Raw genomic sequence first — 19,258 nt, 5'->3', positions numbered from 1 at the left:
GGGGACCCCCCATAGGAGGCTGGCTTAGTATATGTTGCACAATTATGTCAGTGAAGCACCCTGCACTAATCCAGACAACCCTTATGGTGCTTTTCGTGGTCTTAGACAACCTTATAAAGCTCTTTAAGTGGTAGCTGTGGTGAGCAGACTACAGGCCTAGTCCAGAAGGGGTGTAAAGCAGCTTGTTTTACCAGTACTAATCATATAAGAACCATACAGTGTAGTTATAAAAGTATGCCTTTTTTATAAACACTCACTAACACATTGCAATATTTCCTACCACAAGATATGATCACAATACAGGGGAAGGGCGCTAGAGGGCGCCCAGCAATATGGCCACACTGTAGTGCAGCTCCGCCGGCCGTCTCAATTATCCTCTAACTATCCTGCTCCCTAACAGACATCTGCACCCCAAACTGTGAGGCGTCACTGCTGACACCCTCGTGCTGCAGCACTAAGCTGGAAAACTGGATCAGGCGAGGTATACAAGCTACTTCTGGCCACTTGACTAGAACCTGAAGTGCCGGGCCCCTGCTAAAATGGAGGCGCCGGAATCAGAGTAAGCAGAGACATCTGTGCAAAAGGAGAAACGGTCGCCGCACCGTTTTGTTTCTATATCGGACCGCGTTTCATACAATTGCTGCGGTAAGCGGAGATCGCCAGAGTCTGTGCTGCATGGACGAGATGTGTGCCCGAAGATAATAGGAGGCTGGGAATATTGCCAGTAGATAGCCAGCGCGGGAGCACACTGCAATCTGCCTCAGAGGCTCTGACGAGGTGCGGGCTTTGGGAACTCGAGCCCGCTGTCGGGCGCGAGCTGTGGTTGATTGGTTGATGCTGAGGCTGCCTGTCTCCTGCCCCCCCCCCCCCCGAGTATTGAACTAACGCTTGGTGCGTCTGCGGAGTTTGGAGTATAAATAGCTCACTGATCGATGTTTGCCATTTGCCACTTGAGAGTGCAGCACAAGGTGGGGCTTTGCTGTTAAACGTGTGGTTACGTTGCTGCACTCCTCTAAAATGGGCAAGCCAGACAAGACTCAGCCATGGCTCAATTTTGAACTGCGCAAAAAAGGCAAAACAGGGCAGTCTGTGGCTTCAGACTCTGAGCTTGATTCTGCTAGTGAACCGCCAACTGCGCTAGAAAAGAGAGACACTGCCATACAGGCCAGTCTTCAATCTATAGACTGCAAAATTGAAGCTCTGAATGATCGCATGGACGCTATATCTGCCAAGTTAAACAGACATGCGGTTCGCATAGGTGAAGCAGAGTAGCGAATATCCACCATGGAAGATGGATTGCAGCAGGACACCACAAAGGTCTCAGATATGGCAAAGATCCTTGCTGTAATCCAAGCTAAGAACGAGGACACACAACAACGTGTGCATTTTGGGGCAGCCGGAGCCAACAAACGCGGGCAGACTTGAGACATATGTGGAACATGTGGGAAGTTAGCCTGGCATATAATGTCCACTATTCTAGTGGGCACCTTGCACCAGTCTAAACGACCCTTATTGATGATGGTTGTAAAGTCAACCTTATAGACAAGCTATCCTAGTGGTAGCATGGACCAGCAGTCTTAGGCTAAAACTTCAGAGAGCATGTAAAGCAAGCACGACCCAGAAAATACTAACGGACGAGTTAACAAACCTGTCAACCATGGTCACCAACTTAACCAATATCACTAAAGAACTTAATACGATTGGGGTAGAGGGAAGTGTGACTGTAGTACATCCCGAATTACCCAGTGACATACCAGAAGCAAATGATAATCCCTCACTGTTAAGTGTTGACCCCCCTCCAGTTTTAGCTGAAATATTAAGAAACAACGAAAATTATCCTCTACACTTCCTTGAAGAAGCAGCGCCGTTAGTTCTGGTACTCGCAAATGTTCCAGTTCTGACTACCGGTCAGTTAGAAACCCCTACATCATTGTCAAGCAAGGCCCTTCACTGGCTATCTGGCAACATGCAGATGGCCCCCCATGGGAAACAGCAGTTAGCAGGGGAAGTCAAGTCAGCGAGAAGGGTACCCTGGATAGGACAAAACCCGAAAAAGTTTACCGGTGACTGTGTCATTTTAAATTTTACAGTCGCAGATACATTGCCAAGCATCCTACAAAATATATTTCCCCCTCAACGCAGGAAAGGCACTATTGTCCCTCTCACCTTAGAATTCTTTGGAAAAAAACAACGGAGCATGATTTACCCTAAGATAATTCATGCTCCCTTAAGATCAACCAGGAATGACACACTAAATGGCTGGGGTATGGTTGCGTTGGACAATAGGTGGGGCCATAGTATAGATGGGTGGGCTAGGCCCCAATTAACATATCAATATGAACACCAACATCCCACCCATTCTAACTATCAGTACAACATCCCTACCTCAAACAGGTTTAACGCCCTTTACGGACAGGGAGGTTTGGATGGGGTAGAATGACTATCTGATACACCCCTTCCCCCTAGCGCTGGTAATTATAGACATCAGGGCGCTGAATCAAGATACGAGAATTATCCAATTGTGATGAATGAACATACTCATGATTTACTTGCCTCGCCAGCCGAGAGAAATTGTTCTACCAACCCACCAGACACATGTAATTCTTTAACTAATGACATAAAACACAACTTTGGGGAGGGACTGGAAGTCAGAGAATTAAGGGAAATACCAGCTATCCAACCTGAAAAATCTAACAAAGAAATAAATATTGAAACTTCTTTCCCATCTCCACATTGTAACAAAAGTCTGTTATCTTGGAATATTGCTGGGCTCTGTAACAAGTACAATGATGACGGCTGGTTGTCTTTAGTTAAACAATATGCAATAATTTGTTTACAGGAAACATGGTTGGTGGGGAAAAACGTACATATTGAGGGCTACCAGAGTTTCTTTATCCCGGCAGAACCCTCTACCAGTGGGAGAGCAAAAGGGGGTTTGGCAATTTACGTCAATCTAGCTCTTAAATGTTCTAAATCTGAGTTTCACACTGGTAATCGAAATATCCAGGTTCTAGAGCTGAAGAGGGGACATACTACCTATACACTGATTAATTTTTACAATGCAATTAACCATTCCGGTGATTGTAATATCCAATTTCTTTGTGACTTTTTGAGGGAAAATGCGAATAGATTGTCCCGCCAGTTGCTACTAGTTGGTGACTTCAACACTCATCCATGCGGAAACCCAGGAGAGACTACCATTAACCAACTAGGTTGTAACGATCTGGAAGGTTTCCACTTTGAACACACACGGCGTGGAACAAACTTGAACTCACTATTGAACGAAAACAACTTAATTTCTGCTATGTCAACAGTGGCGGACCAAACTCTCTTTTCTATTCCTACGTTCAAAGGTCACACCACTGGTTCATACATAGACCACATTTTACTATCTGCTGACCTTGCCAATACTGTCCTGAATTTCCAAATCCAAATGAGTATTTATAGTGACCATAATCCTATATGTATTACAATGGATGCGGGAATTTTTGAACAGCGAAAGCCACACATGGATCGTGGGTTCATAAAACATATAAATGGGAAGCGTCGCTTAAAATGGTCAATGGTGAATCATGAAAACTTGTATAAATCCATCAACAAGACCTGTAGCACTGAATTTTCATTATGTACATCACCCGCATCAACACCACAACAAATCTTGGCATCCTTTGAGGGAGTTGCAATTAAAGTAGGATCATTATTAACGGTGACAACCAGAGGGAGCATAAACAATAACCCGAAATGGTTTGACAAAGACTGTTCCAAGGTTAGCCGTGAGCTCAAGGCGGCATTAAAAACTAAACCCAGAGATAAGGCACTAATAAAAGTTGTGCGTGCTAGGCATAAAAAGGCCCTCGCAACCCGTAAAATAGAGGTAAAAAAAAACGCATGGGAGTCTTTATTAGACCCTGAAATTCTAAGAAATAGTGCAAAATTCTGGGACATTATAAATAAACCCCTTTTCGATAACCCAATTGATTTCTCAATGGGCACAAATATCCCAGAAGAAGAGTGGGTTAATCATTTTAGTTCTATTTTTAAAAGCAACTTATTACAGGCAGAACGCACTTACACTGCATCAAAGGAAAAATTACTGCTCTTCACAATAAACGAGGTCGAGAAAGGAATTGAAGGGCTTACCAGCAATAAGGCTCCGGGACCGGATAACTTACCACCGGACCTTTTTAAATCCTGCAGCTCATTATGGGCACCAGTCCTCACCTCAGTAATAAACGCGGCAGTGATTTCTGGATGCCCTAAGTCTTGAGGGGTATCTACCATCGTACCCGTGTTCAAGAAAGGAGACCGCAATAGCCCCCTCTGCTATAGACCAATATCCTTAATTAACTCTATTGTCAAAGTAGTGGGGGGCGTAATCTTAAATAGACTGGTCACATGGGCTGACGAAAATAAAATAATATCCCCCATTCAATACGGTTTCAGACCTGGCCACTCCACCGTTACACAGTGTCTGAATCTGTATCTAATTATAGGGAAATATACTAAGGCCCGTGCAGGTACAATCCACATGGCGTTCATGGACCTCTCGTCTGCATTTGACTGTGTGAGCCGCAGAGGCCTCTGGACTGCCATGGCAAAAATGGGCGTAGAGCAGAATATAATTAATTTTCTGGCAGATATGCACTCTGACACAAGGGCAAATGTCCGGTTCACACAGGATCTAAAAGTGACAGAAGAATTCAGTGTGCACCGGGGTGTCCGCCAAGGATGCATCTTAGCCCCGTTCCTTTTTAATTTATACATAAACGACCTGGAAGAGCACCTTTTAAGCACAGGAGCAGATTACCCCTATATCGGCCGCAAGGGATTGCCAGTCCTGCTTTATGCGGACGACGCAGTCCTCTTGTCTAGAACTGCTAATGCCCTTCAAACATTACTGAACTCCTTCTTTACATTTATGAAATCACGTGATTTGAGTATAAATAACTCTAAATCCTTCGTAATGAAGGTTGGCCAAGGCAGTCAAAAACCGGACTGTTTAAACGTGAACGGGTCAAAAATTCCTACCACTAAAACCTTCTCCTACCTAGGGGTCCTATTCGACCATCAAATGAATTGGGGACCTGTAGTCCAAAAAAAAAGGGGAGAGGTAATTGTGGCAAATGCTGCCATACTTAATTTCGCAAGAAAAATGGGCAACAGCCCAGTGACAGCATTACTCAAACTTTACCAGGCTAAGAGCATCGCCATAGCATCCTACGGAGGTGAGCTATGGGGACATGTCCCACTAGGGGCACTTGAGATAGTGGAAAATAACTTTCTCAAAAAGATATTAAGGGTCCCCGTTGGAACAGCTAACTTTTCCGTACATGAGGAGCTAGGAGTACCATTCCTATGCGACAAAATAGCAGCTAAACCCTTAGTATGCTGGCTACAATGTTGGACAAACAGTGATGTCCCCCTCACCCAGCTAATACTGAGGGAAGCATTAACATGGGAAAACAGGTTTAAGGTCCCCTGGTTAAGTTATTTAAACAATTGTTTTAGGGAAATTGGGCGCCCTGAACTTTTCCAAAACCCCAATTCTATCACGAAACAGGATGTTTTGTCTGTAAAAAAGGCCTTTATCACTTTACGCTATCTAGATAGGGAGGCTGGTGAAATAATGAAGGGAAGCGTACGTAAACACGTGGTGTTAAAAACAACAATGGTTATGGAACCGTACCTGTCATGGCCAATGACTGGTTATGATCGTTTCCTGTTGACAAGATTTAGGCTGGACTTATTTCACTTATTGCTGGCTATGCCAAAGGGAGCTTATCGTGGACAAGTGTTGCCGGCTTGCGGCTGCGACGAAACGTCTCCGCAAGATCTGGAACACTTTTTATTTTTTTGCCCATTTTATGAAACGCCACGTAGGCTCTTTTTAAAACCTTGTCTTAAAAAACTACACTTCTCTCAATATTACCCAGCACTCTATTATTTGCAGATGTTAGGGTGGGATTGTGCTCTATTTGTGTGTAGTTTCTTGAAAATGGCACTCAAATTCAGAAAAAGTATGGAGGGCTAACTACTCTTGCAACTGATATAGTTTTTAGCCTAATTATTTTTACTTCTCTGATGTCTTGTCTGATTACCACTAAAGCGTATGCCTTGCCTGTAAAAATGTGCTATCTTAATCTTATAATCATAAATGCCAAATACAATCAAGTCATTTTCCCTCACTTTTTAAAAACCCTATTTATGTAATCATGTGATAATATATGTTTTGTTTGTAATGCTTTTATGGTTGTTTTTTTAAATAACCGAATAAAGTTATTTGACATTGACATGTAAAGCAAGCTGTTTTACCAATTATAATCCCTTGAATACAAATGAATGGACACCACACAAGGTATATATCAAATATATATGTATTTATTTCTAACACAACCCCTCTGCACTCTTTATGAGGTCAGAGATCAAAGTACATCACAAGTTACTCAATTAGCATACTATAAGTTGCACAAATACAGTTCTGCCCTAGGGGCCTCACAAACCATATACTAAGTAAGTGGTATAAGAACCAGGGCCTAGGGTCTAGGGAATCGCTGGGGCTACACTGAACAACCAAAAGTTAGGAAGTAAGAGACCCACGGGAGACGCATGCAGTGTCTAAACACAGCCACGAGTTGCCATTTACTTATAATGGAGAACGAATAAGTTACAAAGTTACTGTTTTAGGGCACCTCCGGATGGACTACGCCAAAACCCCTTTAAACTAGGACACTTGGAGAGTCAATACTAACGGTAGAACCGGAGTACTCGAGTTACCTCACCCAGGGAAGCCGGGTGCATAGGTGTCTTTTCGTGTCATGTTTCGTCAATGCTTTCAATGGAGATCTGCAAAAGAAGTGCTGCAGGCGGCCAAAAGAAGAGTGTCCGGGTGGATCCAACGGAGGATCGAAGAACTGAAGAACCTGAAAGCAGAGGAGACAGAGTCTGGGTGACTAGCCAGTGACGAGGAAGGAACCAGGAAGGATCCAGGTGATGTCGCGATGATCTCAGGTGAAGCTTGTCTCTGCAGCTACGAGGACCAGGAGGTGTCGACGACAACCAGGAGCTGGTTTTGAGCTGTCCCACGAAGGATCTAGTTGACTGCGGTGTCGGTATCCGGATTGGACCCAACAAGCCTTGGCAAACGCAATCCACGCAGGAAGTGAAGATTGGCTTCAGGTCAGACCAGCAATGTCTGGGGAGCTTCTCCTTTGTAGGGAAGCTGGAGCAAGCCTGGAGCAACCAGGAAAGCAGTTTAGTTTCAAAGGTTCGTCTTCGGAGGGCTCACTAGCCAACGGGCTAGTAACCGGGAAGACGTGTTGAGCTGAAATGCAAGAGCGGGCCCACCGCAGCACTCGTGGAGTGTGGATGGCTGAGCTTCAGTGCAAATGGCGCTCGGGTCTGGGGTTTCTCGTACCCCAATGCACAACTGCGAGGATGCCTCGGTAGTTGCACAGTTAGCAAAATGCAGGATGTCCAGGGTATCCGGTCCCACATCTCTCGTGTTCGCCACGGGTCTCAGCTTTGCTGTGGATGTGGGTCGTAGTCAGAGAAGTCTGAGAGTCCAGTTCCTGAGTCTTCGGGATCCGTCGGGAGCGTCGAGTCACTGGTGGTGCCTGTTTGCACAGGGTAGTCACTCCTTGACCACAAGGGAGATGTCTTCAGTCTTCTAGTCGGTATAGAATGTCGAAGGTCCAAGAGTTTCGTTTCAGAGTTTCGTTCCAGGATAATCTAACGTCCTGGGGACACAGCACCTATCTTTACACTAAGAAAATGGGCTGGATTACCTGCTAGGTCCTTCCTATGGGTGGACCTGGGAAGGGGGTGGTTACACCCCTTTCCCTTTGTCCAGTTTCGCGCCAGAGCGGGGCTGGAGTGCCCCAGCAACTGGTTTGCACCGGGCTATGCATGGAGCACCTTGTTTGCCCCAGGCAGTGACTGGAAAAGCATCTTTCCATTCAACCCACCCTGGCCCAATACACTACAGGCTGTCTGGGGAGGTGCTAGCACCTCCCTCGACAGGAAACCTATTGTCCCGGCCTCCCTTGCTGGAGTTTCGTCCAGCAGCAGGAGGTCAGACTCATGTCCGTGGCAGCAGAATCCATTTTGTGAAGCTGAGGCTCTGTTTAACTTTAACCGGGTAAAGCAGTAACATACATGTCTTTTCCCTCTAGAAGGGTGGAATGCTACCCCCGCCGCCAGAATTGGCGGGGGGGGGGTAGTATTCCAAAGTGTTTGCACATTACAAAACATGTTTTGATAAAGCCAAACCAAAGTTAGCATTAACCGCGCGGATTATAATGCACATAAGAGTATATGGTATAGCTATAACATAGAACAGCTTTAAGGAAATGGTTCCGAAAGCTGCAGAGGGGCTCAGCCCATGCTAGGGCACCCCTCTCACATAAAACCAAGCACTCTGCCTCCAGGATTGTCGAGGCCTATCATAGGAGTGACTTATAGGTGCATATGCGTCTATATATAAAGGTAGATATAGGTATACTATATCTAAGTAAGGGGTGATTACACCACCTTACCCAAGCTGAGTGATCAGCCTGTGGTGTTAGTTTGGATGGCCAGCCAGGGGTGGCATAATACATGCTGCAGCCCCTGGTAGGCCTTGGATGCACCTATGACCTGGGTACCTATGGTACACTCTACAGGGGCTCACAAAGGTGACTCAATACCCAATCAGGTATGCACCTAAAGTACATGGTATCAATTTAGAGAGAGAACAGCTGGGCTGTGGGTCTGATTAGCAGGTCCACAGCCACACTTAAGTCGAAAAACCATAAAATCACAGCAAAAAGTGGGGGTGACCATAGGAAGCAGACCCTACTCTCCTACAGAACAAATGCTTCGTGAAATATGTGGCTAGGACAATCTAACCACCATCTTGGCCCACCGCACACTGGCCTCACACCCACCTCCCGGCACTCCACCCGACCAGTAATTGCACGCCTGCTCAATTACAGAGACCAGGATGCGGTTCTACGTATTTCTAGACAAAAAGTCACCATCTCAAACCAGGGCAACATCCTATCCTTTTACCTGGACTTCACGGCTGAAGTTCAAGCAGCGCGTAAGGAATTTCAACCGGTGAAAAAACTCCTAGCAATCGAAAACGTCCAATACGCCATGCTGTATCCGGCCCGCCTGCGCATAGGAGTGAACGACAAGGCCCGGATATTTGACAGTTCCAAACGTGCCATGTAGTTCGCTAAGTCACTCTGCCGCAAGAAGAATCCTCCACCTGATGCGTCTGACGTCGAAGATTGACCAAGAGGGATCCAATGTACTATTTTGTCCTGCCTACGTGTCTGCTACCTGCGGTGAGCAGCTACATGACCGGTATTGCGTCAAAGATCTGGTAACATGGCTGGTCCACTATGTAGCTGATGACTTATTGTTTTATTTATCCCACTGCCTTGTAGCACAAGTTACTTACCTTCGGTAACAATATATCTGTAAGAAACAGTAGTTAGTGTTAGATTCCTTACCTTAGAATATCCCCAGGCGTCAGACTGGATCCGGAAAGTTTTGCGTAGCAGTAGCCCTGCGCGTCGGCAGGCTTCTTCTGCGGCTCCGCGTCCATCGTCGTGATCGCCGGGATGACGTCGGAGTACTTAGACGCCGCCCTCAAGCGCTGACGTCAGTTCTTGTACATAGCTTTCCGCGCCAGGAACGCAGAACCATGCCAGAGACCGAAACTGGTGCCATACAAAAAACTAGGGCCCTCAAAGGGAGATACCTTAACCCTAGATACCGGTTCGCAGAACGGGGAGGATGGGTGGGGCGGTAAGGAATCTAACACCAACTACTGCTTCTTACAGATATATCGTTACCGAAGGTAAGTAACTTGTGCATCTGAAAGAAACAGGTTAGTATTAGATTCCTTACCTTAGAATAGATACCCCAGCAATACCAACCCCGGTGGTGGGTCTGCGAACCAAGATCACACCAGAAAGTCCTGGAGAACGGAACGGCCGAAAAAGCCATCTCTCCGGACTTGGCTGTCCAGGAAGTAATGCTTAACAAACGTGTGCAGTGAGGCCCACGTAGCCACCTGACAGATGTCCTGCAAGTGCCTCTGCCCTCATAAAGAGTACAGAGGATTATTCTTGTAATAAATACATATATTTTTATAATATATAACTTGTGTGGTGTCCTTTCATTTGATATTACAGGATTACATATGGTAAAACAGCTGGCTTCACATGCCCTCTTGAGTTAAGCCTAAGGCTGCTTAGGCCTATGCTACCCCTAGGATAGCTTGTCTATAAGGTTGACTTACAACCACCACCATAAGGGTTGTTTGGACTGATACAAGGTGCTCACTAGAATAGTGAACACCATACATCAGGCCAACTTCTCACAGATACCATTTCCCCTGGGATCACAGCTTACTAGACTTTTACTCGTCTACCGGTTTGTGCCCCCTCCTCTTTCATGCTTTGTCTCTCATCCTCCCCTACCTCTTTCATTCTTTTTCCACTTTCCCTGCTCCTAGCCCCTCTCCCCTGAATCTCTCCCCTTGCCTGCTTTTTTCCTTACGTATATGTCTTTATTTTTTTCTCGACATAGCATGTATCTACGCCGCCTAGCCCACTGTCCCTTGTGCCCTTTGTCTAAGCACTCCTTCCCTTGTTGGGGAAAGATCCAATATTCATACTCTGGAGTCTCAGTAACCCCTCTGAGAGAGTCCACAGCGTCAAGAGCCACTCACAGTTGAGGTTATGGTATGGCCCCCCCCTTGCCGAAGCACTCCCTCTCCCCTTGTTGGGGAAGGATCCAGTAGTTAGGCCTTGGAGTCTGAGAAGAGTCCACTGCGTCAAGGGAGCCTCATGCAACGGAGATGTAGGAATGATTCCACTTCCCTTGGGATCACAGCTTACCAGACTTAGGACACAGCTTTTACTCGTCCTGCGGTTTGTTCCCCCATCACCTACCCCTCCACTTTCATACTTTGTCTCTCTCTCCCTCCCCAACCTCTTTCCCTCCTTCATTTTTTGTCTACTTCCCCTGCTCCTACCCACTCTCCCCTGAATCTCCCCCATGCCTGCTTTTTCCCTTACGTATATGTCCTTATTGTTTTTCTCGACCTAGCATGTAACTATGTAACTATGCTGTAATGATGTAACCTGCAACTATGGTCTGATACTCATGTAAAGCGCTCTGATACCTTCGGGTCTAGTCAGCGCTATATAAAACCTTTCAAATAAATAAGAGGACCCACAGGCTGAAGGCACAGGAGTCGCAAGAGGACCTCAAGCAGTTCAACATTGATGCAGGCCCACGGTGCAGAGGATGCAGTGAGGACGCAAATCTTGGTCGCAAGAGATGCTGAAGGCTGTAGAATCTCACAGGCCGGAGATCTCTGGTGAAGAGAGTCAACAAGCATTGGCAATGGCAAGCCGATGTGGTGCACAGAGGTACTGCTCCAGCGGTTCTGACGATGGATACTGGCTTAAAACTTGCTGTGAAGACAGTGCAGGCTTCAAAGGAGTTGCAGAACCACCACCTGTGTTACTGAACCTTTCAGAGTTCAGGAACAGCAGACCAGTCAGCTTTGTTGCGGTGCCGGCAGATGCAGGGGAGTGACTCCTTCACTCCGAGGGAGGTTCCTTTGGGTGTCTTGGATGTCCACAGGCCTAGTAAGGACCCTTAATGGAGCACAGGCACAGATGATGCAGAAAACTGTTAGGACGACGAGACCAGGAGCAGCATGAGTCTTTCCAGTTGCAGTCTCAGTTCCCAAAGTGAAGTTCAGCTAAGTTCAAGGTGCCCAGATGGTTAAAGATGAAGTGGTTTCAGATCTGAATTTTGTCCCACGTTGAATCTGATGCGGACTGATACGCAGGACTTACGCCCGGCAATACGCGATTATTTCGAGCACAGATTGATGAGTGCGCAGAACGTGACTACTTTATGTCCTAACAATTCCGACCTCGCCCTGAGGAAGCCCCAGGCAGGATGGCCATGTAAAGGGGGCGAAACACATGTTGGCTGTCACTTTTCTCTATTCGACTCTGAAAATTTGAATATGAGTCATACCACATACAAACTTTTCCAAGCAACCGTATTTTGGAATCTTTCTGCGATTCATGACATACCATAACTTGTCCTGACTTCCTTGTAAACTTATCATCTCTAATGGGGGGGGGGTCTCCCATTGTCAAGGACAAGTACTATACCCAGATTCTACTCAAGTGATACGGTCAGTAAGGGATTGGGACCTATCAGCCCCTCTTTCTTGAAGACTGCAGTCTCGGTTCCCAAAGTGAAGTCCAGCTAAGTCTAAGGTGCCCAGACGGATAAAGATGAAGTGGTTTCAGATCTGAATATTGTCCCACGATGAATATGAAGAGCCACCCACAGGTAAGCCCTTAAGCACCCTAAGAAAAGCGTTGTGACAATTCAGGGGTCTCTACTACTTGTGGGGTTTGAAAAGTGGGCATGATAATCCCATGTCCTTTGTCCAGTTTCGTGCCAGAGCGGCAGCCAACAGCTATCTGAACTGGTTCCAACTGGAGTAGGCAAGGAGGGCACCAAATGTGCTCTTCAAAGCAGCCTAGTGGCTCTGGCAAGCGCCCCACCCTGGCCCAATACACTAAGTCCTGTCTGTGACAGGAAACCTATTGTCAAGCCTTACCCTGCTCGAGCTTGGCTCAGCAGCAGGAGGGAAGATTTGTGTCCCTGGTCAGCAGCAACCATAGTTTGCTGTCCAGGTCTGGAAGACTTGTACCAGGAGCACAGAGGACACCCCGGAGGAGCCCCACAGCGCATAGAATCATACCTCCAACACCGTTTATGGTGTTGGAGTATGATTCCAACATGTTTGATACCGAACATGCCGGGGTTCGTTACAGCCAGCTTAGAGTTAGCCATCGCATAATGACACATGGGCACTGTATGCAGCGTAATGGCTGATGCCCTTAGAACGCCTAGAGAATGGACTTTGGGAATTTTAGGGGTGTCTTGCTCATGCAGGGACACCCTCACACTTATAACCAAGCATCCTGCCTTCAGGATTGAAAAACCTGCCTTAGGGGAAACTTATGGGTTTTAAGTGTAGTGACCTCAGATATAAGAAGACCTATATCTGTCGTAAGTGGTGCTAGCACCAGCTTACACAGGCTGCAATGGCAAGGCTCTAGTCACAGTTTGAGTGGTCTCTCATGGGTGGCACAATACATGTTGCAGCCTATGGGAAACCCCGGGTGTACCTATGCCCTGGGTACCTTAGTACCATATACTACAGACTTAGGAAGGTACCAAAGTACTTACCACATTCCAATTTAGGGAGAGAGCACAGTGACTGGGGTCCTGGTTAGCAAGATCCCAGTCAGACTAGTCTAAAACACACTGACACCAGGCAAAAAGAGGAGGTAACCATGCCAGAAGGATCCTACCTTCCTACATCCCAACACTGCAGGAGCTATCATTACGCTACTGTTGCCTGAATCGACATATGACATTTAAAAAAACAGTTGCTTCATTTATCAGAACTGGATTCAGCTTGAGCATGCTTGACACATTCCCTATAATCTTTCACACACCCACCACACGCACATTACCAATTACTTTGGCAGCTATTTTAATGAAACCTTTGAAGGTTATTATTTGATCCAAGATGGATGGGTTTATACTTTGTGTTAATTAGAGTGTAGATGTACAATAGGTTAATATCCTTGTCAACTAACAAGAACTGATTTTCACACTTCTTCCAGTGTATTTCTGTCCCTAACTATTTTGAAACTCTATATGTTAAAGGTGCAGATTATAGATGGTTTATGTAAACCACTGAAAATATTACTAGTCTTTCTTTCTTTGAGTATGCAGGATATAAAGTACCACATTTATAAAATTACTAGAACCACTCTACGAAAACCATTATCTTTCACGGTAATCAATATCAGTATGGCATCAACTAACAATTTACACTCAGATAACTTAGTATTAAAGTAAAAAAGATGTACGCACCAGAAGAAGCGTTTGCTGCAGATGAGGTAACTGAAGTGTCAACTGAAGGTTGTGACCGACTAATGAAAAATAAATCTTTCTCTCCTCCAAACAACAGGTCTTCTGACGACTCATCTGAGGCTCCACCAACAAATAGGTCATTGAGTAAATCTGCGTTGCTTGATGAGGTCTTAATAGTCGACTGAATCAGTTCTATTTCAGTTTCAGACTCTAAGCCTAGTAAATCAACCGTCTTTTCAACCAATGTCTTATGACACTGGGCAGACTGAGTGTCAAAGTTTGCCTCATATACCACATTTTCAGCTTTCGTGAGTTCTGGTGGACTGGATATTTCAGATTCCTCGACTTTTACTGATCTGTGCTCATTAAAGACAGATAACTCTTCATCTGATGGACAGCTTTCATCCATATCATCCATTGTTTCTGTGAGTTCATCCTGTGAAAAGTGGTTATTTCCTTCACTTTCTGCAGTTCTTCCTTCTGTGCAATTGAAACAAATGTTTTTATAATTAAAACAACTTCACGGAAACAGATTCGCAACAATACATATCTATGCTGACTGACTCATTATGAAACTTTTCCCAGCTTTAATGACATAGATGCGCCAGTAGAGGGGTCCCCATGACACCCTTATGAAGGTGTTTATAAATGTGCCCATTTTGTGTAATTAACCCCCCCCCCTCCCCAAATCCCTCGGGCTAGAGACAGTTATTGTTTTCAATTTTTTTGCACCACAATTGAGGAACATTTCCTGCTTGTGGTGATGCTACGAAGGAGTTGGATATTTTTTAGTCTAAGAAAAACCCTAAATAATATCGGACTCCTTCTGGGTCACAGATACAAATCTGTGCTCCAGAAAGAAGAAACTGTTATAATTTTTTCTAAGCGTAAGAAAAAAACCTCAACAGCTCTTTGGTGAGGCACAGATATTACGTTATTTAAGAATTTCTCTTCCCAATTCATTATGTGAAAATGGATTGATTGCAAGTCGTTTACACATGGTCATCAACACTTATGTTATCAAACTGCACTTTTAACTTAAGAGTGTATAACGTGACCAGATGTGTTGGAAAACGCTTATGAATTTCATTTAAATTAAGCGTTGAGCTGGGAGTTGGAGTGAGAGAAGGGGTCCCGTATTAAAACAAAATCAGCTGTTCCCTGCCATCGCAATCATAATCCCACTCAACAACCCAGGAATAGAGAGTATGAACATTTAAAAAAGCTTCACCATGACAGATTACTCCAATTGTTATACCAAATTTGCACCTAACAAAGCAGTTTCAATCATGTTTAACTGCATATGCTATTCCTGTTTGGAAAGAACACACATAAAACTTTTTGCGCATTCAAGCATATTTTACACATGCAACTGTACGATATGCACCCTTCTGTTGTATGCTTGATGATATGACATACTCATGGGTGAGTCTGATAGACATGAAATTACTTCCATGTTTTAGGGAATGTAAATGTTGACATTGTTGTTTTAGCCAGACATTATTGCATGACTGTTATCATGTGTATTGATGCATATGTGTCCATGGATATAATTAGCATGCAGCATTTTTAGCCAGCTGATATGCCATGTGTATTGGTCTTTAGCGTGGCAGTGACTGCAGTTACACATTGTGGCTCTGACTGAATTGATGTCTTGATAATTCACATAATGTTCAGTATTGATATTGTCAATGCTTAGTCCTAGGTATAATACATTATTTTGTGTAGCCCGGATGTACAATGGCATAAATGAACAAGTTACTTACCTTCTGTAACGATATAGCTGTAAGAGACATAGATTAGTTTTAGATTCCTTACCTTAGAATTACCCCCAGGCGTCAGACTGGATCCAGAAAGTTTTTTCGTAAGCACTACCCCTGGCAGCGAAAGGGGGCGTCAGTCGGCTCTGCGTTCGGTGTTGGCGTTGTGGTCGCCAGGATGACATTGCGGTAGCTACTTAGACGCCGCCCTTACGCGCTGACGTCAGTTCTGTACACAACCTTCCACGCCAGGAGCACAGAGCCCTACAAGACATCGACCACTGGTGCACAAAACTAGGGCCTTCAAAGGAAGTCCTTAACTCTAGAAATCAATTCACAGAACTTGGAGGATGGGTTGGTGGTAAGGAATCTATAACTAATCTACGTCTCTTACAGAAATATCGTTACTGAAGGTAAGTAACTTGTTCATCTGAAAGAGACGAATAGTTATAGATTCCTTACCTTAGAATAGATAATCCAGCAATACCAACCCCGGAGGTGGGTCTGCGAACCAAGTTCACACCAGAAAGTCCTGGTTAACAGAACAGCTAAAGAAGCCGTCTCTACAGTCTTGGCTGTCCAGGCAGTAGTGTTTTGTGAACGTGTACGACGATGCCCACGTAGCTGCTGGACAGATGTCAGTAAGGGGGACTCCACGTTTCAAAGCAGTGGTAGCTGCCGTCGCCCTGGTGGAATGGGTGCCTAACCCCACTGGAGGCTCCTTCTTTGTCAAGGCATAGCAAGCTTTGATGCACAAGACGACCCATCTAAAAATAGTCCGTTTGTGCATGGCCCAACCTTTTCTGGCGCCCACGTAGCCAACAAAGAGCTGGTCATCCACTCAGAATTGCTTTGTGCGATCCAAATAAAATGAAAGCGCCCGTTTTGGATCCAGACGGTGGAGCCTCTCTTCCTCTTTGGAAGGATGCAGAGGCGGAAAGAAGGTAGGCAAAGTATGGTCTGTCCAATGTGGAAAGAAGTATCCACTTTGGGAAGGAAGGAAGTACGAGTTCGAAGGACAACCTTGTCCGGATGAACAGCAAGAAAAGGAGGTTTGGAAGAAAGAGCTTGGAACTCACTCACCCTCCGCGCAGAGGTGATGGCTACCAGAAAGGCAATTTTAAAGTCAGAATTCTGAGAGAACAGTTATGTAGCGGTTCAAAAGGAGCGCACATAAGATACGTAAGAACAAGTTCAAGTCCTACAGGGGCATTATGAAGGGAACAAGAGGAAAAAGACTAGTAAAGTCCTTAAGAAAGTGATTTACAAGAGGGGACTTGAAAAGAGAAGGTTGATTAGGAAGCCTAAGAAAGGCTGAAATCGCCAAAAGATAGCCCTTAAGTGTGCCCAGAGCAGAGCCCTGCTGGGCCAAAGAAAGGAGGAACAAGAGAACCTCAGAAAGAGGGGCAGAAAGGGGAACCACAACCTTTGCTGTGCACCATGCCACAAATGTGTTCCATCTGCAGGCGTATACCGTCTTAAGTGGAGGGACGCCTAGCTGACAAGATAAAATCAGACTTCAGGAGGAAGGTCGGAAGCTGTCAACTGTTGCCGCTTAATCTCCACGCAAGGAGGTTGAGGCTGGACAGGTTCGGGTGGAGGGACCGTCCCCTGCTGTTGCGACAGAAGATCTTCCCGAAGAGGCAGTCGGATAGGAGGATCGATGGCCATGTCTAATAGCTCAGGATACCAGACACTTTGGGCCCAATCCGGAGCCACAAGAATGACTTGTGCCCAGTCGCGCCTGATCTAGTCAGCACTCTGCGCAGAAGTGGTAGGCGGAAATTCGTATAGAAGACCGCAACTCCAATCGCGACGAAAAGCGTCGTCGAGCGAGTGTCGCCTTGGAAATTCCAACACGCAGAATTGCTGACATTGCACTTTCTCTTTGGTTGCGAATAGATCTAACCAAGGCTCTCCCCACCGTTGGAAGAGACCTTGCACCACCTCCGACTGAAGATGCCATTTGCGCTCCATCATGCAGCTGAATTTGTCGGCCCTGGCGTTCAGTGAACCTGCCAGGTGTTACACCACCAGAGTATAGCCCTGATGTTCCAGCCATGTCCTGAGACGGAGAACTTCTTGACAGAGGACCCACTACCCCATCCCGCCTTGTTTGTTGCAGCACCACATAGCTGAGGTGTTGTCCGTGAACACCTGCACTACTCTTCCCCGGATAGAGGGAAGGAATGCTTTGAGTGCAAGACGAATCGCCCGAAGTTCCAGAAGGTTGATGTGGAGCCCGGACTCCACCGGAGACCAGAGGCCTCTGATCTCCACCTCCACCCTCTTGTGGCCGCCCTGTTCACCTTGTGGACACCCTGCCGGGGTTTCTCACAGGGGAATACCAGGACAGGTTCCCTAAGCAAGCGCCAGGATGCCCTTTGGGTGACAGGTTTGCGCTATATAAGTACACCTACATTTACATTTTTACATTTACTTTGAACTCTGGTTCGGGAAGGGTGAGGGATCTGCCTTCGACCAAATCCTGGTTTGTTAGCCACAACTGCAATTGGTGTGCAGTGCCCTCGGAGATCTGGTCGCAATCGGACAGATTCCCCTGATACTGTGCCCACTGGAACTTCAGGTCCCACTGCAGAGCCTGCATATGCCATCTCGCATGGTCCACCAGCAGGATGCAGGAGGCCATGAGGCCCAGTAGCCTCAGGGTCAACCTGACAGAAACCAGAGATAGAGGCTGAAAGATCAGAATCATAGCCTGAATATCCCGGACTCGCTGCTCTGGAGGATAAGCCTGAAACTGTGCTGTGTCCAGAACCGCTCCGATAAAAAGGAGCTTCTGATAGGGAATCAGGTGTGACTTCTGCACGTTGATGGTGAACCCCAGCGAATGCAGGAGGTAGGCGGGAGACAACAGCCTGGGGCGAGCCCGCCTTTAATAGCCAGTCATCGAGATAGGGGAAGAGTGGAACTCCTGATCTGCGCAGATGAGCTGCGACCACCGCCATCACTTTTGTGAACACCTGAGGGGCGCTTGTAAGGCCAAAGGGAAGCACAGTATTCTGAAAGTGCTCGTGGCCTACTGGGAACCATAGGTAACGCCTGTGGGCCGGCAGGACGGGGATATGAAAAAAAGCGTCCTGCAAATCCAACGCTACCATCCAGTCTCCAGGGTCAAGGGCAGACAGGACCTGAGCCATTGTCAACATTTTGAGCTTCTCCTTCCGGAGGAAGCGGTTGACGTTCATGAGATCCAAGATAGGGCACAGACTCTTGCCCTTCTTGGGCAACTGAAAGTAGTGGGAATAACAACCAAGACCTACTTCTGGGGCATGAACTAGCTCGATGGCTCCCTTGGCCAACAGAGCAGTAACTTGCTGGTGGAGAAGGGCCAAGTGATCCTCCGACATGCGATGGAATTGAGGTGGCATGGATGGCGGGGTAGTCTCAAAGGGGAGTGTTAGACCTGTCAGCCCTAGGGTGGTCTTCCCCTACATTTTTTGCCCTCTTTGCCCCCCACTGGACCCCACATTTTTGTTGGACTTAGGACTCTGGGC

The 19,258-nt window shown here is 46.3% G+C and overlaps 1 protein-coding gene across 1 annotated transcript in view; it reads right to left on the bottom strand.

Moving 5' to 3' along the window:
• Positions 1-19,258, bottom strand: part of GAK (cyclin G associated kinase) — a 1,786,158-nt gene that overhangs the window by 453,515 nt on the left and 1,313,385 nt on the right. The window contains exon 21 of the mRNA XM_078676333.1: positions 13,981-14,460. Within this exon, the coding sequence (XP_078532459.1) occupies positions 13,981-14,460 (480 nt within the window). The remainder of the gene's footprint in view (positions 1-13,980; positions 14,461-19,258) is intronic.

This window comes from Lissotriton helveticus, chromosome 2_1 (genome assembly GCF_964261635.1).
Source record: "Lissotriton helveticus chromosome 2_1, aLisHel1.1, whole genome shotgun sequence".
NCBI lineage: Eukaryota > Metazoa > Chordata > Amphibia > Caudata > Salamandridae > Lissotriton > Lissotriton helveticus.
Note: the sequence above shows the minus strand (reverse complement) of the source record. Positions and strands in the feature narration are given on the sequence as shown.